At 56.5% G+C, this 21978-nt stretch overlaps 7 protein-coding genes across 7 annotated transcripts; 4 read left to right on the forward strand and 3 right to left on the reverse strand.

Moving 5' to 3' along the window:
• Nucleotides 1-453: 453 nt before the first annotated feature.
• PHSY_006349 (hypothetical protein) lies at nt 454-4359 on the forward strand (the record flags this gene model as incomplete). The annotated part of the gene is made up of 1 exon (XM_012336952.1): nt 454-4359. The coding sequence occupies one exon, from the start codon at nt 454-456 to the stop codon at nt 4357-4359; it is 3906 nt and encodes a 1301-aa protein (XP_012192342.1).
• A 351-nt stretch (nt 4360-4710) lies between these two features.
• Nucleotides 4711-6822, reverse strand: PHSY_006350 (catalase; the record flags this gene model as incomplete). Its single annotated transcript, XM_012336953.1, has 2 exons — nt 4711-6375; nt 6703-6822. 2 exons carry the CDS (start codon nt 6820-6822, stop codon nt 4711-4713), a joined length of 1785 nt encoding a protein of 594 aa, XP_012192343.1.
• A 691-nt stretch (nt 6823-7513) lies between these two features.
• On the reverse strand, nt 7514-9226 carry PHSY_006351 (hypothetical protein; the record flags this gene model as incomplete). The annotated part of the gene is made up of 1 exon (XM_012336954.1): nt 7514-9226. One exon carries the CDS (start codon nt 9224-9226, stop codon nt 7514-7516), a length of 1713 nt encoding a protein of 570 aa, XP_012192344.1.
• Nucleotides 9227-9966: 740 nt separating this feature from the next.
• On the reverse strand, nt 9967-10681 carry PHSY_006352 (hypothetical protein; the record flags this gene model as incomplete). The annotated part of the gene is made up of 3 exons (XM_012336955.1): nt 9967-10171; nt 10354-10406; nt 10577-10681. The coding sequence occupies 3 exons, from the start codon at nt 10679-10681 to the stop codon at nt 9967-9969; spliced, it is 363 nt and encodes a 120-aa protein (XP_012192345.1).
• Nucleotides 10682-12067: 1386 nt separating this feature from the next.
• PHSY_006354 (hypothetical protein) lies at nt 12068-14761 on the forward strand (the record flags this gene model as incomplete). Its single annotated transcript, XM_012336956.1, has 1 exon — nt 12068-14761. The coding sequence occupies one exon, from the start codon at nt 12068-12070 to the stop codon at nt 14759-14761; it is 2694 nt and encodes an 897-aa protein (XP_012192346.1).
• Nucleotides 14762-16544: 1783 nt separating this feature from the next.
• PHSY_006355 (diphthamide biosynthesis protein) lies at nt 16545-16874 on the forward strand (the record flags this gene model as incomplete). The annotated part of the gene is made up of 1 exon (XM_012336957.1): nt 16545-16874. The coding sequence occupies one exon, from the start codon at nt 16545-16547 to the stop codon at nt 16872-16874; it is 330 nt and encodes a 109-aa protein (XP_012192347.1).
• Nucleotides 16875-18125: 1251 nt separating this feature from the next.
• On the forward strand, nt 18126-21310 carry PHSY_006356 (fumarate hydratase; the record flags this gene model as incomplete). Its single annotated transcript, XM_012336958.1, has 3 exons — nt 18126-18186; nt 18647-18911; nt 21121-21310. 3 exons carry the CDS (start codon nt 18126-18128, stop codon nt 21308-21310), a joined length of 516 nt encoding a protein of 171 aa, XP_012192348.1.
• Nucleotides 21311-21978: the final 668 nt, after the last annotated feature.

A 21978-nucleotide genomic window follows, 5' to 3' on the forward strand; every position in this document is an offset into this window, starting at 1 on the left:
TTCGGCGATCTGTGATCAGGAGCCCTTCCTCGTAGTGTCTGAAGTCTAACAAAAATGCAAGGGTCGCGCGAATCTGCAATGCAACGCAATATGCGAGGACGGTTTGGGCGCCAAGTTTGACAGCCAGGCGCTGCTCCTGCAGCTCGTTGCTCGTGCGAGCAAGAGGCTCGATCCCACTTCACAACCTCCCTCTCCAAGATCACATCGAATCTGCATCTTTTGCAGCAATCACAAAGAATCACTTGCGGCAAGATGCCAGGCCGTGCATCGTGGGCGGAGCTTTATGTGTGGGACCGCAAGTCTAATTTGCACGACGAACGTGCACGAGTGTGCACGCTCTTCACACCGTCAACATAGCATTCAGCTTCTTGAAAGCCCTTTCACAACATGATCACGCCACTCGTCATTCCTAGTTGGTAGTACGCAATCCGGCGCCACCTTCGATTCTCTCTCATGGATGGTGATCGAGCATCGGCGGCTCGCAAGCTGCCACAGACAGCTGCCAACTTCTTCGTGGGACCAAATTCCAGGGTGCCGCGCACGACATTGGCTCAATCATCGCATGTCATCTCTACACCAGCAATCAATTCTCCCGGCCCCGCAACATCGCCTCATGTGGCCAGACAGAAGTTGAGAGCATCGCCGTTTCCGATTTCGCCGACCTTCACCAAAGATCTGAGCTCACCTCGAAGCGCGGGCAATCCAGGAAGCAAGGTCGCTAAAGCCGTCCACCTCTTCTCCAACCTTGCCGACGAGGCGGGAGCATCAACTTCTAATAGCCTAGAGACACCTGCAACATCCTCATTCTATATCGAAACAAGTCCGAATTCGAGCCCATTCGTCAAGTACCTTCCGAGCTCTCAGAAAACAAAGCCCTCGCCTTCAACGAACGGCTCCTTGATCGCTGGATCTGAGGTCGACGTCTTGCATCGAAATCTCACAGAACAACAACACAATGGTGAGGCGTTTCGAGAGATCATTCCCGCACCAGGCCCTGTCACTCTTCATCCCCAGTCTGCGACAGGCACAGAGTGTTACCTCCCTCCCTTCGACACTTTAGAGGACACACTGGTCATTCCTGCGTCGGCTTTCTCAGATCTTACTGCTTCCCTAGCTATCGCTGCTAACGAGAAGACGGAGATCTTAAAGCAGGAGAAGGACAGTCCCCGAAGCGAGAAAGCAAGCTCGCATGTACAAGACGAGGAATGTTTGACTCAAGCCGACCATAGACCTGGTTCACCTCCTCCACGGGAGATTGCGAATATATTGATCGCGCAGGCGACATCTCATCGATCTTCGCGCGCATCGATGTCAAGCGGCGATACTAGGCTGCCTGCCACTCCACGAAGCTCCAGGGATTTCGAAGTTCAGGAGAGCAAGCTCTCTTGGACAGCACATCGAGCTCTGTTGGGCGAGCTAGAGCTGTTGGACTCTCCGCCTCACATTGACACCCGCTGCCATCAGAACGGTATCGAAGGCTCCGATAATCGTCGTCATCAGACGCTCGTCGCAAATGAAGCCCTAGCCGGTGACATTCCAGAAATCTGGAAGCCCTCGCTCGATGACTTGGATGAGACATCACGCAGTCCTCTTCAACAAGAGGAGGGTGGAGACACTGCGTCGCATCAAGCCAAGAGAGACTCGTCCCTCCTCAGCAAGGAGAGGGTCGGACAAGGCGTGAACCAGCGCACCCAGACGCACCCAGCGCTGCTTTCAGATCGCTTGACGTGGCATTCGCAAGATGACCTGCAAGACTCATCGGATAGTGATCGATCCGTGGCAAACGGCGCAATGCTGTTCGACCTGATCGATATGGTCGATACGCCTGCCTCTCCGATAGATAATGCAAGATCGAGAGACTCGCGCCTCAGTAGGACTGCGATCTGGATCAAGTCCACTATGAACGAGTTCGGATCCATCCCGGAGCAACCAGCTAGTCCGCATAAAGGCCATGATGCCCCGACACCACTGTCACTCGTATTGACCTCAGGTACGACAGCAAGGCCGGCTCAAATTGAGCACCAGCGGAGCCTCGAGACTCTTCAACAAAACGTCTTCGAAGAGGAGGCAGCCTCTGTCGACCATATGACGGACGGTCGCTTTTCGACGAGAGAGCCAACTCATGGCCCCGATGGAGATCCTGTCGCAGCCGAGATCAGATCCCTTGACTCGAGGCGTGATCCAGGCCGATCCTTATTACCTCACATATCGCCAGCGCAGCCAAACCGCGAGATTATAGGCAGGTCATTTTCTCAACGGGCCCGTGCCGGACAGCAGGCAGTAGAGAAGGTCAGACGGACTCCTGGTCGTCTCAAGATACCGGAAGCTCGAATCTCCAGCTCCACACGTCAACGCCGAGACAGCTTGAAACTGCTTGACTCGCGTCGAAACCAGAATGTAGCCGGAGACGAGCGGACTACCTCATTACGTCTAGACACGTCAAGATCGCGACATGTCGCAGAGACGGGTCGCAAGAACGCTGTCACCAACATGCTGCACTCGTGGTCAGCCACAAAAGACGAGCCGTCGATCCAGGCTGTCTCTTCAGATCATACAAAGCACCACGTCGGTCGAATGGTCGAGGATTGGGACGGTGTCAATATGGCAAGTGACGACGAGGAAGTCGCGTCGGTGGCGACGTACAAGCGCCTGACCCTGAGGCGCACGTCAGACTTTGCTGTGCACACCACGCCTCGTCGGGAGTCACGTCCGCTTCCAGGGAAGCTGTCGCGATTCGGAGCGGAAGCACCCACCACGCAGACGACCCCAAGACGTGAGCGACCACTCATGCGACTTCGTTCTTCTCCATCCTCTCCAGTCGTTCAGAAAACTCCTCTTCAGCCTGGACGGCGCACAAGGCCGGCTGGAACGAAATCGCCGCCAAGTCCTCCAAGCCATGGCAATTGTCCAGCTTACCGGAATGGAACAGTCCAGCAAGATACATCTGACAGCTCAGACAAGCGGAAATGTGACATAGTCAGGTCCGGTCTCACTCTTCCTCGTGAGAGCGCACTCTGCACTGACCTGAAAGGCTTGTTTAGCGATGCTCAGGATGGTAAGCTTCGATCACCTTTGCGTCCGAGCGACAATCCTCTTGCGGACACCGCAACGCAGCAAGAAAACGTGTCCGTGACGAAGCGCAAACCGCCTACAAGGACTCTAATCTCGGGCCACGAGGAAGCCTCGTTCAGACCAGCGAAGGTGCAAACGTTGAGCTCCGCGTTCAGCACACCGAGACGACTGGCCGTCAGCACCGTCGAGACCTCCCCTCGGACGATCGTATCGGAGCTGTGGACTCCTGCACAAAGCAATCCTGCAGGCTCTGCCTTGACAGATGAGACTAGGGTCAGCATTCCTGATGGATCGCAGAAAGCACCTCTTGCCGAAGTTCGCCCGGGACAGAGGTCCTGGGATTGCTTGAGACAATATCAGCGAGCGATTCCACGTCGTGTTCTGTCCGACTCAAGTCGTCATGGCGCTCGATTCAACAGCCAAGACCAACATCTGGCGTCACATGATAGCACGAGTCATCTGCAGCCAAGGCCTCATTCCACTCCCCACGATCATCGTTTCCTTGCCAACACAACGCTGGGAGCGCGCCACAATCGCAGACGACCAAGCGATCCTCCGAGCGGTCTGAAGCAATCGAACTACCAGCGACAGCGCACGGCGGCCGCATCCGAAAACATATCCGACACCAGCGTGCCTGGGTTTGAGATCAGTTTCCAGCTCACAGAGCCGCAAATGGCGCCCGACGTCCAGCAAGGCACATTGTTGGAATTCGGCCTGCGTGTCCACATCAAGCCGAGCAGGAGCGCACCATTCGACGAGGCTTGGACGCTGAGACCCCCTTCTCAGGCGTGTGCCGACTCAAGCATCGGCTCAGCTCGCCGGGAAGCCTCGTCGTCCCGCTTGCCGCAGTACGAGTACGACAATCTGAGCGCGAGCGACATGAGCAGGGTGCAAGAAGAGGCACAAGAGCACCTTCACCGCACAATCACAGTGCCAAAACAGCGCGCATCTCGTATCAATGCAGGCGGGGTCGCAACTCAACCCTCGGAGTACACCGAGCTCGATCCCGACTTTTCCTTCCACAGCACAGCGGTCTCAGACACAGCGGATTCACCCAACTCGAGATCGTATCTCCGAGCGATGAGGTTGACAGGCTCGCAGCAGTTTACCGGCTCGCGTTCCGTCGGATCATCCAGCATCGTTGATCATGATCGAGTGTGGGTTGCCAGTCGCCGGACAGCCGCACGCAGACCCATTGCGTCTCCCGGACTCGCATCTCCGCTTCCGTACATCAAGCGTGCACCACCTAGAGCAGCGTCCTTGTCCGCTGTCGCTTTGCATTCGTAGAAATGCTCTTCTCATTCCAGTTTGCTCGAAACCAAAATGACCGCGCAGCCAGCGGCTAAAGCGCGATCAGTGCAGCCTCATCCACGTGCCCCAGGGTCGGTCGCCGCAGAGCATCTCGATTCCAAACTCAGAACACGAGCTTGCCTCCAGCGCGTGTGAGAACTCACTGCTCGCTGTGCGTACGTTTTTGAGATCTGCACCTCCAATCAAGTATACTGTGGCTCACGTCATTGAAGCACACAGTAACGTAGATGCATGAGGGTTTTGCTTAACATTGATCATCACTTGCAATCGTTGCAGAAGTTATATAGCTGTAATATTAGATAGAACAATTCTTGTGGGTGAAGATTTTCAAGCGGTGGTGGAAGCATCAGTCTTGTTACCGTTAACCAGTCCATGCACGTTGGAGGTCAAGCCGTACACGGGCTCCCTCGTCTTCTTTGCGCCATCGGCTCGACTCCACTGACCTGCTGCACCAGCTTCCTCGTCCATGTTTCTACCCAAGAAGTTGTGGGAACCGTTGAACACCTCTCCTCTGAGATCGGTCTTGTACTTGCCCTTGAGACCGAGGGGCTCTGCGATCTTTTCGGCCAGCTCGGGGTCGACCTGGTGCCAGACGCTGATGGCCCGCTTGAGCACATCTTGGTTCTTGCACGTCGACATGTGACCCGAGATGTTTCCGATCGTCTGTTCGCGGTCCTTCTGGCTGAAGACCTTGTGCCACATGGCGCGGGGCTGGACGAAGTCGTCCTCCTGAACACCAGAGAGGAATGCGATCGCATGGCCCTCGTAATCGCCATGAACGGAGTCGATGTCCACCTGACGCGAGCGGAATTCGGGCGGCGCAAGGGACGAGATGTAGTTGGGGCGTGCACCTTGGTTGTAGAAGGCCATACCGCCGTCGCGCTGGAAGTTGGTAGGGATGTGCTTGGGGTGGGCCTGGTTGACGGGGAGCTGCTGGTAGTTGACTCCGATACGGTGACGGTGCGTGTCGGGGTAGGAAAAGAGTCGAGATTGCAGGACGGGATCGTTGCTTGGCTCGAGACCGGGAACAAGGTGGGCTGGGTTGAAGGCGATCTGCTCGATCTCGGCAAAGTAGTTGGCGACGTTCTTGTTGAGCTCGATCTCACCGAGCGGGTGGAGAGGGAACTTGTCGCGAGGCCAGACCTTGGTGAGATCGTTGACGTTGACGCCAGAGCTGGGCGCATCCGCGGGGTCCATGATCTGGTACTTGACGTCCCACTTGGGGAAGTCGCCGTTCTCGATGGCGTAGAAGAGATCCTTCTGATGGGCGTCAGGCGATTGCTCTGCAGCCTCCTCGTTGGTCAGGTTCTTGGTTCCCTGCTGCGAGAGAACGTGGATCTGAACATACTTCCACTTGCCCTCTTTGTTGACAAACTTGAACGTGTGGCCCGAGTATCCCTGCATGTGTCTCCAGCTAGCGGGGATACCACGAGGACCCATCAGGTACAGGAACTGATGCACGGATTCAGGGTTGGCTCCCATGTAGTCCCAGAAGTGGATCGAGTCGTCGCTGTGGGTCAGGTGCGTCTGAGGATCGCGCTTCTGCGTGTGGATGAAGTGCGGGAACTTGGCAGGATCACGAAGGAAGAAGATGGGCGTATTGTTGAAAACCCAGTCCATGTTTCCGTCTTCGGTGCGGAACTTGATGGAGAAGCCGCGAGGATCACGAGCGCAGTCGGGCGATCCGGACTCGCCGCCGACGGTGGAGAATCGCGCCGTGATGGGACATTCCGTCTGAGTGGCGAAGAGGTTGTTCAGGCAAAGATCGGGGATGGGGTGGGTTGTGCGGTAGATACCGTGCGCTCCACCTCCCTTGGCGTGGACGACACGCTCAGGGATGCGCTCTCGGTCAAAGTGAGAGATGAGGTCGATAAGGTGGAAGTCCTGCAGAAGAAGAGGTCCTTCACGACCAACGCGCTGAGCCTCGTAGGCGTGGGGAATGGGGACACCGTTCGAAGCGCTGTAGACGCCGGGCTCGTCGGACGTGTCCTCCTGAAGGGAGCGAACTCGCAGTCCTGATGTGGTTGACGACATGTTGTGTGATGGTACGGATGCGGAGATGCTTCGTGGACAGGTTCGAGTCTGATCAACGAAGCAGTCGCCTTATGTATGTTCCACGATCTACGCTTTGCAATCAGGGAAGCAGAGAGCAGTGAAAGCTCGATGTGGCAAAGAAAGGCAGTCGGGTGACCTTCTCTGGCACATACTGTCATTCCGGAGGCAGAATCGCTCAGGACCTCTTCTGACAAACGGAGATAGACGCTGCTGACTGACCGAGACCCCGACCCCCGACTGACAGTGTACATCATCCCGCGCTACCGGCTTCCTGCCGTCCGAGCCTTGAATCCCGAGAAACATGGCTGGCTTGCATCGGTACGTCCGTCGATGCTCCATAAGCTGAGCGTTGGCGCGCATGCGCAGTTTGACATTTCGCCTCATGACGGAATATCAACCGAACAAAAATCGCTGTCACCTCCACCGCCACTGCGCTGGGACGGACCCCTTACAAATATTTCGCTTAGACCACACGCGGAAAAAAAACGCTCGGCTTCTGCAGGGTCTTCTGAGCGAGCGGTGGCGATCGAAATGCAGCCATGACTCACACTCCACACTGTGCGGGCTCCCCTGTCGAATCGTACATGATGGCAGATTTCTTCCGCACGTCACAAGCCCGGACACAGTTCGGGCGCTCTAGTCCGAATCGAATGCTCGCGGCCTGATTTCCAATCCGATGGTATTCGCTTGGTGTGCTGATAGCCCGGCTGATTTCTCCTCCGTGACATCATCAGCAAATCTTCTATGTACTGGTGTCGGACATTGACAGCGCCATGCAGGGTCTACCATCGTACGGAATCGCGTGCTTGTCCAACCAGAGATGCCCGCTTTCAGATCAACTGATCGCCCGCTTCCGTGTTATCCGAACTCAAAGGTATCAAAGCTCTGGGTCTGCGCGTAGACATGGTCAGGGGAAGAGAAGGTAGACATAGAATTAATACAACAGAGCTCCGGCTCTGTGAAGACAAGAAAAACTGAGGATTGAATGTAGCGGTGACGTGATATATCGGAACAGGGAAGGGAAACATTGTCCATTGTTAAGAAAGATTGCATCGCATAGACGGCGCCTTGAATTTCAATTGCTGCCAAATTGCAAGGATGGCAAATTGGGGGAGGATCGGGAGTGCGAGCCTGCGAGATTCGAGCTTGTGTCGCCGTCGAGGTGCTTGTGAGCGTCGTGCTGCGCGGGCGCCGATACAAGTGGCGAGGTATCACTTGTTGACGAGGGGAGACCGCTCTGGGTTTGCTGCGCGCCTGCAAGCAGATGCGGCGTAGATTTCGAAGCACCAGGCGGCGGTGTCTCGGTCGAGTCGCTGTAGATTCCCGTGGAGCGCGCGATGTTGAGCTTCTTCTCCTCGAATCGCATCAATTCGGCGACGAACCCGATGTTGGGACATATCGCGCTTCTCTTCTCCGAGACGTGGGAGTAGGATCGCTGAAGGGTCCAACCGAGCGCGTGGATCAGGTAGGCGATGACGATGGTTACGGAACGTGATTTGCCTGCTTTGCAATGCACGTACACGGGCTCTGACCGGAGGCGCGCATCATCGAGGAAGGAGCAGGCCTGTTCAATGCTGCTCTGCACCCCCTTTGCTTCGACGCTGTCCAGCATGGGAAGCTTGAGGTATCGGTCGAACCGATCTGCAATCCTCAAAGGTCCAGTGTCCTCGATTTCGCAGGCGACGTTGAGTATTCGACGCACACCCATGGCTTTGAGTTGCTCGATGGCCTCGTCTGTCTGCACATCGGGCCCAAGGTAGAGGAAATCAGGCAGGATGGTCGAGACTTGAAACTCGACGCTTTCGAAGCTGAAGTTGTCTCTTGTCCGTTGCACATCACGGGGTGGAGCATCGGCCGACGCCTCGATATCCCATATTGCCGCTCGAGCTGGAGGTTCGCCCATTGTCGTCCCCGTAATGATGCTATCCTTTTCGCGAGCCGACGATGCGGGCGATAGAAGCGTCAAAGTAGGATGTGGTGGTGTTCTTTGATTCGGCTTCTTGCCATGCGGGTAGCTGCTTAATGTTGCAGATCTGCGTGGCACCGAGGTGTCGAGTTGCAATTTAAGAGCCGAGGGCGATTCGCGACCTGCAGCCGGCCGCGTAGGCGCAGGTTCGAGAGCTGTGCTAGTCTGTCTTCGCAGCATCTCGGACGTGTTGAGTCGTGCTAGAGTCGGCCTGCCCGGACGAGCGGAGCGTGATGGGACAATGTCTGCATGACCATTGAAACTGGTGCACGGAGAGCTAGTGAACGATGGCGCTGCGACGGCTGATGGCGACCTGAGGGAAGGGTGAGCAATGGTCGCCGATTCCGGGCTCGCTGCAGGGCTTGTCGAATCGATGGATGTCGACGTGGGTGCTGCGCTGTGCGCTCTGTCGTGTGGCTTTGGCGGGAGATTGTCACCCAAAGACTCTGCATCTGAGCGCAGGAAGAACACGCTAGGCGAGAGCACCGGGCTTGCGGCCAATGATGGCAAGGCGGAAGAAATGTCGAGCTTGGACTTGATCGAGGCGGAACGGGAAGGAGGCGTCTCTGCGCGTTGCGACACGGAGTCTGGCTGCCACAAGGCATCGATAGGCATGGTGTTTCTGATCAGGTCGTCGATCGCGGGACCGGTCGCGACTGTCGCCATGATTTGGACGTCCGTTAGGACGTCGTCGTCGGTATACGAATGCGGGACGGATGCGACGGTGGTGAGGGCACGGCGAGACCCCCTCCGCTGTAAGAGGCGGTACTTTTGGGCACGATAAATGCTAGTTGTGATGTCGGAGAAGCGTCGTTTGCTCATGAGCAAGATGGCAGCGAAAGCGCGGACGGCTCTGTTGGGTCACGGAATAGCCAGAGCGATGGCTGCACAACAGGTCTCGCGGCAGAGATTCCGTGAAGCGATCCAGCAGTGTTGTAGAGAAAGTATGCGTTGATGATGAGGGGCGAGCGGTGAGGAGCACAGCGTCGGATTTGAAACCAAGCGCAATGCGTGAAGACCTGGTCGGCTTGGAGTGCCTCGAGATGTGGTGGTTGTTGTTGACGGTGACGACGCGGATGCTAAAGCTGAGAAGGTGAGAATTGGTGTCGATCGAGCTGCAAAGATGATGACCGAGCCGAGAGCGGGATAGCAGAAGAGTGTGGACCGGCCAGAATGGCAACGACGTGCGGGGTTGCTAGAGGGTGGTTACTTGCGCCAAAAGGAGCTGCAGCGGGCGGCGCGGCATCGGCGTGGGTCGACGTGTCGCCCGAGCGGGCTGAGTTGAGCAGGTGACAGGTGCACACCAGAGCAGCTTTGCGGGCTTGGCTGTCTCGTAGGTGCACAGGCGGTCCATCAAAGCGGTGCAATGATGAAGGGCGAGAAACAAAAGCCGGCTGATCAAAATGTGATGATTGGCCTGAGTTGCAGATTTGGGCGCTGCGCTCCTTTCTCCACGCTCGCGCTCTTGGGGCTTGCTTGCTCGTGACTCTCGAGGCTGTGTTTTTTGGACCTTGAAAAGCGGTCAACATATTCGAGTTTCTGTTGTTGTTTTTTTTTTTGGTTCATCGACACAGCAGCTCAGCTGTGCGGCGAATTCTGCAGAAACGCTGAAAGAAACACCAAGACCCTGTGTCGCCCAGCAGTTGAAACCCACCTGCCGCTGAGGGCGAGATGAAGGTGGCCAAGCCTTTTCGGTCGGCTCTATCCCGGCGAGCAGGCAGAGCCGCGCTAATTCGAGAACGCAGTGAGTGATGCGAGAAGCCATGTCTGCGAAAGGAAGTGGCCTGGACCTGACGACGGAACAACAGGCATCTCCGATGCGGTGGAACCTTCCCTGCACCACGCGTATTGTCCCGGACTGGCTGACTGCGTGCCGCGGAGGCACGCGGTAGGCGGAAAGCGTGGTTTGGCTGCCGAAGCAAGCCGATGATGACCTATGCTCGACGGACCTTGTGGCCGAAAAACAGCGCAATGAAACCATCTGATTGTTTCTGTCTCTCTCCTGCGAGAGGGAACGACAGTAGCAGTGGTTTTCAGACACCAAGCAAGTCGGTTACGACCCCGGAACGCCGACGAGAAACGATATGGTTTGCCACCGTCTGCGAATTCACAAAGTCAAGGTTGGTCCTGTCGATGCACGCTTGCTACCGTGCTGATCAAAGGCTCATTTACCTTACTACAACAGTATAGGAGCTCGTTCGGCAGCTCCGCGGTCCAACTGGGCATCTCTCCGTTGTCTTGATTGACGTTGGCCCTGGTCTTGCGAGCAGAGCACATGATGTCAGTCTGTGACGCCAAGTTGGTTGCGGCGTCTACTTCGGTAGCTTGCACTGTCACCACCTTCGCTTCTTCAGTGCCGGCTCGAAAATCGCAGAGCAAATCGCAGAGCTGCTCGCTTTCGAGTTGCGAACGCTGAGCTGTGCTGTATGATCATGTATCGGCCCTACGCCACGAGGCCTACCAGCAGAGTTCATTCACGGGTGAACCGATTTTCCAGGGTCTTTCGACAGTGGCATTCGTGTCGTACGATAATTTCGATATCCGAGGACGTCAATAAGCATGACTAAGCCGCCAGGACAGCCAGTCGACGACGAGTGTCTGAAGCCAAGAGCCACCATTTCTTTGGCTCAATCTCTCCATCACAGCATCGCCCCTTTCCGTCAGTGCGCAGAATTGTGCGGAGGCGGGCACTGGCGCCGGTGGACTTGGCGAGGTCATCCGACCAAGGATCCCGAGTTGAGCATCAGCTGCATTTGTTCAAAGCTTTTTTTTTTACTCAAATTTTGAAATCAAATTGAAATCGAAACCGGCCTGTGAGTGAAAATTTGAATCAATGCTGTCGAGTGAACCAAGCTTTGCTATAGAAAGTGGCCTTCCGTGAACATCATTTTCAATACAATGGACTCGATCACCTTCTGCGCAAGGAAAGCGAGAGGCGCTGCAAGAAGAAAGTGAGCTCGGACCCTGTTCTTCTGTGCTCGAGTCTCTCTGCCCTCAGAGCCTTTGCGCCCTCTGCGTAGGCTAGGCACTGCGCGTGGCTGTTTGCATCCTCTGTGGCACTGGTAAAGAAGAAAGGGAAGTCTCGAGCCCTGTCTCTCTGCCTGCTGCTTCTGTACGTGCGTAAAAGAACAAGGGTCAAGTGCACGAGACGAAGTTGAAAGTTGGAACATACCAATTTTGGCGCTTTTTAGGCAAGCCACACTCCACCGAGTCTGCTTTGGAAAAGACAGAGAGTCGGCGAGAAAGGAAGCCAAATTCCAGGCTGAGTCTACTACAGCATTCGGCGCACTTGCCTTGATGAAAGCGGTCACAAATGACAGCTTTGGCTGGCCGCGCGCTTGCGCAACAGGTGTTTGTTGCTGTGTTCTTCCAGAGTGTCGGATCAGCTTTCGCGCTCGCACTCGCACTCATCTTACGCTCTTCTTCTTCTCCTCCATCCATCTCGTTCCTCCGCGTCTTCTCGTCAGCGTCACGAACCGGCTCGGTACTCTTCCTTGCGTTTGGCTCTCTCGACAAGTGCATTCGGCTGCCTCTTGTTTTGATCGTTGTTCTCGTTTCCATCCTGCTCGACTCGCTTTCTCGCACCCGCTAGATAGCCGTGCAAGCACCGCCCCGTCCCTCCCACCTCCATAAACACACAACTACATACATACTTATAAAACAATGTCGACCACAGCTGCGCGCAGAGGGTCCTTCCCTCGCCCCAAGGGCCGCTCTCATCAGGTGCAAGACGACACGGAGGAGGTGCGCACACTTCGTGCCAAATACTCGGAACAACTCGCCATGATCCGAGAGCTTTTCCCCACCTGGACCGACGAGGACCTCCTATTCGCTCTCCAAGAGTCGCTCGGTGACGTCGAGAATGCCGTCGTTCGCATCTCGGAAGGCCAGGTCGAACAGTTCTCGTCCGTCAAATCAAAGAAGCAGGTCAAGAAGGAGACCGGCTCACACCACAATGCCGCTGCTGCGACTCCCTACGCCTCGGCCGCTCCCTCCTCCACTGCTGCTCCTGCGGCTCGCGGCAACCACGTCGGCGCTCCGGCAGGTCGGGGTCGTGGAGGTGCCTCCGTTCGGGGCGCTCGAGGCGGTCGAGGTGGATTCCGCGGCGTCGGCGGACGAGGCGGTGGCATTGCCCCTCAGGCCAACGGACACGAACTCAAGACTCCTGAGACCCAGACTGTCGAGGCGACCACCGCCCAAGCTTTCTCCCCCATCCCGACCCCTACGTCCGGAACCAGCTGGGCCGCGGCTCTTTCCAGAGCCAACAAGGCTGCATCCGCCGCCTCCGCTACTACACCCGCTCCGGCACCCGCCATCTCCAAAGAGATCACCGAGCCCGTCGTCGCACCTTCGCAGGACGCTGCCCCCCTCACGGCTCCAGAACCAGCCGCTCCGGAAGCTACCGAGCCGGCCACCACCACGGCCGCTCTTCCCACCTCGGTCGAGACTTCGTCTCCTGCCGTCAAGGTACCTGCCCCTTCCAAATCCACACCAAAAGTTGGCGGCATGAGCTGGGCTCAGATCGCACGCAAGTCTGAGGCTCCCAAACTTGTCGATGCTCCAGCACCCGCACCCGAGGTCGCTCCTGTCACCGAATTTGCCTCTTCCGAGCCCGTCGTCGCCCAATCCAACCAGGAAGCCCAGCCAGAATCGATTGAGCAGGCTGCTGCCGTCGCCCAGCCTTCATTCGAGGCTCCACCCGCTGCCACCACCGACACGGTCATCGCTGCTGCTCAACCCGAAGCTGAGGTCGCTGCGCCTCTCGAATCCGCACCTGTCGCCGAAAGCACTCAGGCTGCTGCTGCGCCAGACGCAGGAGCCGCCGCCATCGCTCCACCTGGCCTCTCCAAGACTGCGCCTCGCGGTACAGCGCAGCGATCCTCCCAGCGTGCTCGTCAAGATGCACCTGTCGTCATGGCTGGCGGTTCTTCGCAGCTCGACAAGCTCGGCGTTCAGTTTGGTTCACTCAACTTCCTCGGCGGTGACGCCGACGAGGCTCCCGAGTCGGCCGCCGCTGCTTCGGCCAACAAGACCGAAGCAGAGGCCGCTCCGGCTCAAACGCAGGCGCCTGCACCTGCTGTCGCCGCTGCTACATCGCCCTCTGCCAACCGACAAGATGCTCAGGTCGCTCAGCCTCAGCAAACCGATTCGTACGGCCAGCAGTACAACGGCTTCAAGTCCGACTCGTTCGACAACTCGTACGGCTTCACCGGCCAGCCGCAGCAGCAGCAGCAGCAGCAGCAGCAGCAGCAGCAGCATCAATCTCAGGACCAGATCCACGGCTACAACGGATACAGCTCTATTGGCCAGAACCAGACCTCTTCGCAGGCCCAGTCGCAGCAGGCCGCTCAACCTCAGCACGGCCTACATGATTACTCGTCCATGTATGGAGGCCTCGACTCGCAGCGCCTCGCTCAGTTCTACGGCGCATACGACCAGGGCTCCAACGCCTTTGGTCAGCGATCCGACGACAAGTCGCAGTCGCAGGTCTCGCAGCAGGGTCAGCAGCAGTCGGCGTCCCAACAGGGCGCCGACCACCAGAGCCAGCAGCCGCATCAGCTCCAGGGCCATCAAGCTGGGCCCGGTCTCCACCAGCAGCAGGCTCCTCAGCAGCAATTCCCCGGCATCATGCCCTACTACTACCCGCACTACTACATGCCCAACCAGTTCCAGCACTACGGCCAACCAGCCGCCGGCTACGGTCAGTACCCCGTCTACGGTCAGCCCGCCGCTCAGCCCCAGCACGCCTCCAAGCCCGGCACACCCGCCGCCGTCAACTCGCCCTACTCCCAGGGACCTCAGTCTGACGCCAACGCCTACGGCGCCCAGAACCACTACGGCCAAACCCCCAGCTCTGGCAACCTTTCGTCGTACGACCAGGGCTTCGGTCGCGGCGGCGTGCCCGGCCTCGGCGGCATGTCCGACTACTCTAAGATCTACGGCAACGCCATTCCCGGCCTCGGCGGATTCCTTGGAAGCGGTTCCGGCAACGCTCCTCCTTCTCAAAACGCTGCTTCGAGCAACGCCGCTTCTGGCAACAACGGCACCCCTCACCTCGGCTCGCAGCAAAAGGCTGGCGCCTCCTCGGGCAACACCCTGGACAGCTACCGTCAATACGACGCCAACGCCTCCAAGGGCTCGACTCAGTCGGCATCGGCCTCCAGTCAGGTGGGCCGTGGCCAGTCCCAGTCGCAAGCTGCGCCTCAGCAGCACCAGCAGGGTCAGCAGCAGCAACAGCAGGCTCAGCAACAGCAGCAGCAGCAACAGTACTACCAGCAGTACGGCGGATACGGCCACCAGGCAAGCAGCAACGCCTACTCCAACTACCCTTACGCGCGTCAATACTGGGGACAGTAGATGCACCCTGCGCCGGATGCAGCCTTGTGCCACCTCGAGTCAACGACGCAGCCCTCGACACCACTCGCACCCGCAACAAGGGGTTTCCTTGCCTTCCCCTTCCTCTCTTTCATTCAACCTACTCTCGTGCACATGTAGGAGTGTTTGGAACGAGACCCCGGCTTGACATTCATAGGCGCACCTCGATGCGAAATTGCAAGTCGTAGCTGATGACTCTTTTTGTGTGTATACCTTTCGCTTGTGGCGGATGTGGCTCTCGAAAGCGACAATCGGGAGGGATGCTGAGATTGGATCTTGAGATTGGATCGGCCACTCTTACTCATCCGACGGATCTTCTCAGGTCAGACACGATCTATGTGCCGATGTCGACTTGCCCCGCTAATGGCGACGTCATTCGAGTCAAGGATTGAACGAGAGTGAGACTCGCCGCAGTCCGAGGTGTCAAAACCCCTTCGAAGGAGCCTAAGATAAAGCTGCAGCGGATGGCAAATTCCGAGCTGACGCGACCGTCGAGCAGGATGAGAGATTGACCTTGGCTGCACACCAAACATCGCGTTGCCCTACCCCCAGCAGGTTAGCGAGGTAGACGTAGCGCAGACGCCATCGATCGTGTGGTTGAGCCAAGAGGGGGGAAAGCAATGAATTGTTTCGGCGTGTTGGTTTCGGTTAATGAAGCAAGCCATGCGTGCTCGACAGCTGCATGTGCGCATATATTGGACTCATCTCTTTTTCGGATTTTCCCCGCTTCCCATGGTGCTGCATTCTGCGATCATCATCGTGGTCATGACTGAGCTTCGTCAACCTCTGTGGTTTGCATCGCTTAGGGAAGCCAGGTCTCGGCGTCTTCCCTGCGTGGCGCAAGAGTCTGCGACTAAGTTCGTTTCGTAGCGGCTCACTTCGGCTTCGGATAGAATCGATATATGTCTGACTGCTCTAGCCGAGATTGTGCCAGCACTGATTCGAATTCGCCAACTTAAGTTAGTCATGTGAACGTGGATGCAGTTGTCAGAAACAGGCACAATTGCGAGTGGATGTGAGTGACACATCAGCAACCCACTCGCCAAAGTTCGCATGATCGCCATGTGTTCCCCCTGCTTATCATGAGCGTGGACCATCAGGAAGGTGGGGGAATCGAGGTGATCACTGGCCAATCTCATTACAGACATTCAACGCTCGTGCTCGCGCTGTGAATTTCGCGGCCTGATTTGGTTCACAGATTGAGCTGATTGCAGAGCCTGTAACTCCCCATGCATGCCAAGCAAGTGCTGTGCCTAAAGATGCAAAAGTCAGCATGGATGGTCTACCCGAACTGAGTTTATTATAATATTGCTGTGGGTCACTCGGAAGCAGACGTCGATCTACGTTGCGATCTGCTCTCGCATCGGGTCCTCCGTGTGTCACCACCTTGAAGATCAGTGATGTCAAGCATTCGTCTTCGAGCCGCAGAGTGGTCGCATTTGCCACGTTCGGTCGACAAGCCGATTCGGAACCTTTCCGGCCTTCGCCTAAAATGTGCAGAACCGCCAAACCTTAAACTCAGCTTGGAACGCTTCCATCTGCGTCCCTCCGGCCGGACAGCGCACGTCCGAGTTGCGATTTGACACTAAAGCGACATTGCTTGCTCTCGGTCGCGACCGTTCCGTCGCCGGTGACCGGTCTGCTGGAACGTGTGAGGCAGAGCCGACAAATCACTGGACTCAGCGTCTAAAGAGAGAGAGAAGAGACGATGGTAGCAAAAAAAGAGAGTGGAGTCGGAAAGGCGCGTCCGACGGACGAGTTTCCGATGGAGTCTCTGCGTGGTCGACGGGCGCACGAGGGAGCGTCGGTTTCAGTGAGCGGCCAATTTCATCTCGCACGCAAGTCGAAGCGGTTTGAAGCCACGTTGAACGTTGTAACGATTCTGACGCGAGCTTTACGTCCAATACAGGTCCCGCCGGAAGCGCCCCTTGGGAAGGGTTGCCCAAAGGGTTCGACCTCACCGCAGATTCCACCTAGTAAAGCATCAGAGAGACTTTCGTCGTTCAACGGATCTCATGATTGCTTCGACAGCGTTGACGTCCTCCTGCGATCACATTCGGTTGTGACGGGCAGGGACTCGGACGCGAGCGCTTGAGCTAAACACACCGAGGACCTGGGTTTGTCCTGTCATCGGTCAAGGGGCACAGTACAGTTTCGTCCTCCGTCGGATGGCAACTTTGCCACCCAAAGTGCACCCTATGCTGTTCACAGAAGTCTGTCGATCAGATCTGACACTCGGCAGCAGAGAGCACAGAAGCGCTCGCAGAAGGGTCCGGTGTCGCTTCTGCAAAGCATGATCGCGAGGCCCCTCGCCTCGCCTGTCGCCGCTGTCAGACTAGCTTCGGCTGCTAGCTCGCAAAAATCCATCGCGTTCCTTATCGGCAACTGAGGCTCGGGCAAACCAAGAGCAAGAAAATTCCCGAACTTCTCTGCCAGGGTCTTCTCCGCATCGCGGTGGGGATCATCACATCGTCGCCGAGCTCCAAGTATCAACGGACTGCTGCGTAGCTATTTCCTACGAACGTGTCGCTCCAGTCATCGCCACCTACTGCATGCCACTGGCAATCAGATGCGCGCGTAAGCGACCTTGATAGTGTGGGAGAGAGGAGCTTGTGCCCGATCCGATTACCGCGCCGCACAACGTGTCAGCGAAGCGGGTTCGTAGCCGCACTCCAGCCGCCCGTCGATCTACTCGTCTCTGATTCGCCGTACTCGTGTGAAGCACGACGGCTACTTGTTATCAACGACTCTCGCCGGCTTTTGGACAATGGGACGACCAGAACAATAGGAAATTTCGATCGTGGCAGCTTTATTGTCACGCGTCCTCTATCTGCTGTGGCGCGCCGCGCGCTTAGACTGTTGCAGCGGACCAAGCGATTGTCGTAGTGTGTTGAAGTGTTGGTCTCACCTCGGCTCCGCTGCAGGTCCAGAGGAATTGTTTCCTCTCTCGACCGTGGCGATCCCATTGTCAGCCCATTTTGCCAGTGCGAAGATGAAGGTCGAGCTTCGCCATGTCCGATAGCCTCACCTATCACGAGCTTTCCTTCGGGGATGACCAAGACTGCGCTCAGCTATAGCTATTGACTGGAAGAAGCCGTGAATAGAGATGGATCCAAGCTAGTGGAACGCGCGCGACGTGAGCGCATGGCCTCGCGGCAAGCGGGTGGCGTGACCGTCAGAGAACGCAGACGAACTGGACGTGCGCAATGGTGCGAGCGCGTGTTGGCTGCACAATCCAAACAGGTACATCGACGCATCGTAACCGCGGCAGCTGGTTTTGAGGGTCCGCAACGACCCTGGGTGGCAAAGATTGTGGTCAGGAGCAGTCAATGACACGGCGTAACGCATGAATGATGTGCCCGAGCCTTCTCGGGGCCCTTTGCCACCCACGGATCCGACGAGAACGGGTAAGGTGAAATACAGTAGCGTGCATGCCTCGGAAGGCGAGTCGACGCTGGTCAAGTGGGTCGTGGGAAAATCGCCTCGCTTACCAAGCGAGCACGCCAGGCAGGTACGCGGTGTGGCGGCTTGCCCGACCAATTGAGGAGTAATTGAATGGAAATGAACGCCATCTCCAAGATGAACATGAAGAGCGGACAATGTGCATATTGAGGGTACGGCGTGCATACAATGCATACAGTGTATACGATGACTTCCCATAATGCCGGACCATTATGACAGACAAAAGACCGCAGCCAAAACACTCGTCATCGTCCATATCGAGCCACAATGGCGGCTGAAGCAGTCTGCCGTGGTCACCGTGTTGAAAGTGAGGCTGTCGAGATACGAGTGAGGAGAGAAGGCGATAGACGGGAGACGCCGAGGCAGCTCGGTGATCTGCTGTCAATTCTGTGTGCCTTCGTACAGGCTATTCGCCAAGGCAGCTCGCTACACCGGAGCTCCATTGTCGGAATGCATGCGGCCACAGGATGCCCGTGGAAGAAAGGCCCTGGCGGCCACGATACTCTCTGTCGTGCACCGCTGTGACTGCGCACTGCTTCGCGTCTGCTGCCATCGCCCCTGCTCGGCGCCAACGCAGCGTGACTATGATCGTGAGCGGAGCGGCAAAGTCGGATCGATTCGAATTCTCGGGCACGCTGTCGTCGGAGTCTGCGCCGTGTCGGAGCTTGAAGTACGTACATTGTAACAGTTAGGCTGACTTACGCGCCGTCCGTCCGACGATCAAATCTTTCGGCTACGGCGAAGTCGGCCAAGTCGATCTCCCGTGATAGCTTCTGTATTGTGTTGGTGCCCGGGGTAGAATCGATGGGACCAAGTCGGTAAGGTGAAAGCCAGATCCATGTCCTGGACAGCGGATTTTGCCTTACCCCCTCGGTTACAGTGTGTGCGATCGGCGGGGTTTTCCACCTTTGGTCTAAGCTCGAATGTGGCGATCAACAGCCGGCGTACACTCGCTTCCGGTGTGCTTCTCGGACGGGGGTAATGGCGTCGGGTGGCATACGTGAGGCCAACCAAGATTCTATAGGAAAGGATTTCGCGGTGAATCGTTGGAAGCCACATTGTCTTCTCCTAAAGTTGCTGTCACGTCCTGGGCGCAACGCGGTGCCTTGCTGCGAACCATAAGTTCGGGCAAGTACAAACACACATGACAGCAAACAAGGCGCCAACGGAGTCCGTGGCAGTGGCTGAGACTTGAAACAGGCCTGACAACCAAGTCACTGGAGATGCAAGTGAGACCCGGTCTGTTGATCTGTGACATGATGTCCGGCATCGAAGGCAGAATCACAATATGTGGTTGGCGATCGGACATCCCTGACAGCGAGGGAGTAAGTGTTGCCGCTGAGATCCGAGAATTCGTCACTCGTCGTCTTAGCCGCTCCACCAATAGGGTCGTTGTAAGCCGTCGTTCCCACGCCAAAGTTTGCCGCTCTGCTCACATGGTGGCCGTGGCGTGGCGTGGCAAAAAAGGGGAATCTTGACAATCGGCTCTCAGAGCAAAGCGACGAATGAGATGGCCACGTTTTTCCGGGCTTGACAGCCTGTCAAATCGAAATTTAAGTTCAAGATCTTTCCTTCTTTTCCTCTTTCCGACCAACATTCCGCTTTCCCGTACCGTGAGAGTCAACGGCATGGCCCCATAAAATCTGCGTGTTATATTTTTTATTTATATGAATAGTGTGGATTAAAATATAATCTCGTAAGATCAGCGTGACTCTCGAAAGGCCGCTCATTTCAACCAAATTTAGCGCTGGCATTTGCCTGGAACCCGTTGGTGGCTCTGAGGGCTGTGGCGCCGCAATACACGAACGACGACTGTTCCATTCTTACAGTTCACATCTTGGTGTTGCGGCAGATTGGCGCTCCAAGAAGGGTCCCGATAACGTTTTCCAAAGCTGTCATTTGACGGCTCGCTGCATCCAATCATCAAGGGCTGTGTTTGTGTCATCGCTGTCTCCTGGTGGACATGTAAGAGGTTCGTGTCGCTGATAGATGCAGACCGACCATGTCGATAGATGAGCTATGCAGTAGGTTTGTCAGCTGCACATGCACTTGTATTTGCAAAGTCCTGTGCTCGGCGGCTGCTGCGTAAAGACGAGGGCCAAAGGATGTCTGCAGGTGGTTACCATCTGACCCGCGGAGCGCATCCGGACGGGCTCGGGACTTATGGAAACGTGCGGCATCGTTCAGGCGATAGGTCTGCGAGGTGAAAATGGCACTCTCAAAGGAAGCGCGGAATTATATTACTGTAGATTCGAGCATCCCGACGGACTCGATTCATTTCCGTGTCTGGCGTGAGAATCGACGCCAAAGCGTCTGGGCGGCACCGCGTTTTCCCTTTTTTGTCCGGTTTCGCCTCTGCTCGACACGATCTTGCGGGGTGCGGTGCCATTGGTACCACCAGCTGTTTGGATGCGACAACACAATTTAGAGATTCTGAGCGTTCGAAACCCTTCGAAACGAGGACAAACGAGCCCGCTCGACTGTTCTGATGAGCCTGCGATGCTGTTGGTGGAGGCACGAGCGGGGGTCGCAGAGAAGGCTCAGCACACGGTGCAGTTATCAAAAGAACATCTTATTGCTAAATATCATAATAAAAGATAAGAAAAGGGACCAGAAATGTTGGTCGCGTAATTGAGCCGCAAATATATCCTGTGGCGTGGCTGTAGCCTGTCGTCTCACCTGGCCAGAGTCGGTCTCGGTCGAGATGCGCGTTTTCATTTCGGGACAGACAATGCACGCACTGACAAAAGGACGATCTCCTCGTGCATGCCTCGACAGCGTACCTGACCAGTGACAGCTACCGAGCTAACGGAATGTGAGTATAGTTGCTAGCTAGCGTCGATGAAAATGGCGCCACCCCTCCCTTCCCTTTTCGAAAGTTTCTTCTTGCGACATATCGGCAAACGACACACACGGTACGACGAACGGCGAAGCAGCTTCGTAGCGGAATTCCCCACGCCGAACCTCCTTCTCTTTTTCCTTAATGAAACACAAAAGTTGAAGATCCCTGCCACGGTCTCAGATACCGGCATCTGGATTCGATCGATGGAACGGTGGCCAGTCAAATAAGATCCGAGATCGATCAGTCTGCCAAACTAGTCAATCTGATTGTCCCTTGCTTGATGTCCGATGAAGGCCGCCGCATCGGAATCGCAATCCGAAAGCCAGCTAGCAGCGAACGGCAGCTGCGAGCAAAGCAGACACACACAGGCAGAATGCCACTCTCTCGTCTTGTGTTACTCGACGCCACCAATGCAAGCGCGGGACGGACAATGTGTACCGCGGTTGTGGGCCAGGCTTCGCCTTACGCTCCTTTCGTTTGGACAAAGCGGGGAGGAGAGGTGGCCGGCCGCCGCAGCTGGGGTGCGAACAACAAGAAGGCGGAGATGCGCAGGGTGGACAAGAGGTGCACGGCAGACGGGTGCAGAGAAGCAGGCGACATTCCTCATTTTGCAGCGTTCTCAAAAAAAATATATGATTTGGCGCCGTCCGCTTACGATAGCTGTCATTGTCATCGCTTGGCACCATTGTGCGAATGCAGAATGAACTTTCCCGGAGCTGCAGTGTCAACGAAATCGTATCTTTCAGAGTCCGGTTCGTGTTCGATAGCAGGTAAAGCCGTGCAGCACGAGCGGTCGGCGAACTCGGTGGCGGCGGCTAAGCTTCAGACGGATCTCCTTGCTTGCTGCTAACCTCGTGTTCTGTCAAACATTAATCCTATCGTACATCCCCCCCCC

This window comes from Pseudozyma hubeiensis (genome assembly GCF_000403515.1).
Source record: "Pseudozyma hubeiensis SY62 DNA, scaffold: PHS58, whole genome shotgun sequence".
Classification (NCBI taxonomy): Eukaryota; Fungi; Basidiomycota; class Ustilaginomycetes; order Ustilaginales; family Ustilaginaceae; genus Pseudozyma; species Pseudozyma hubeiensis.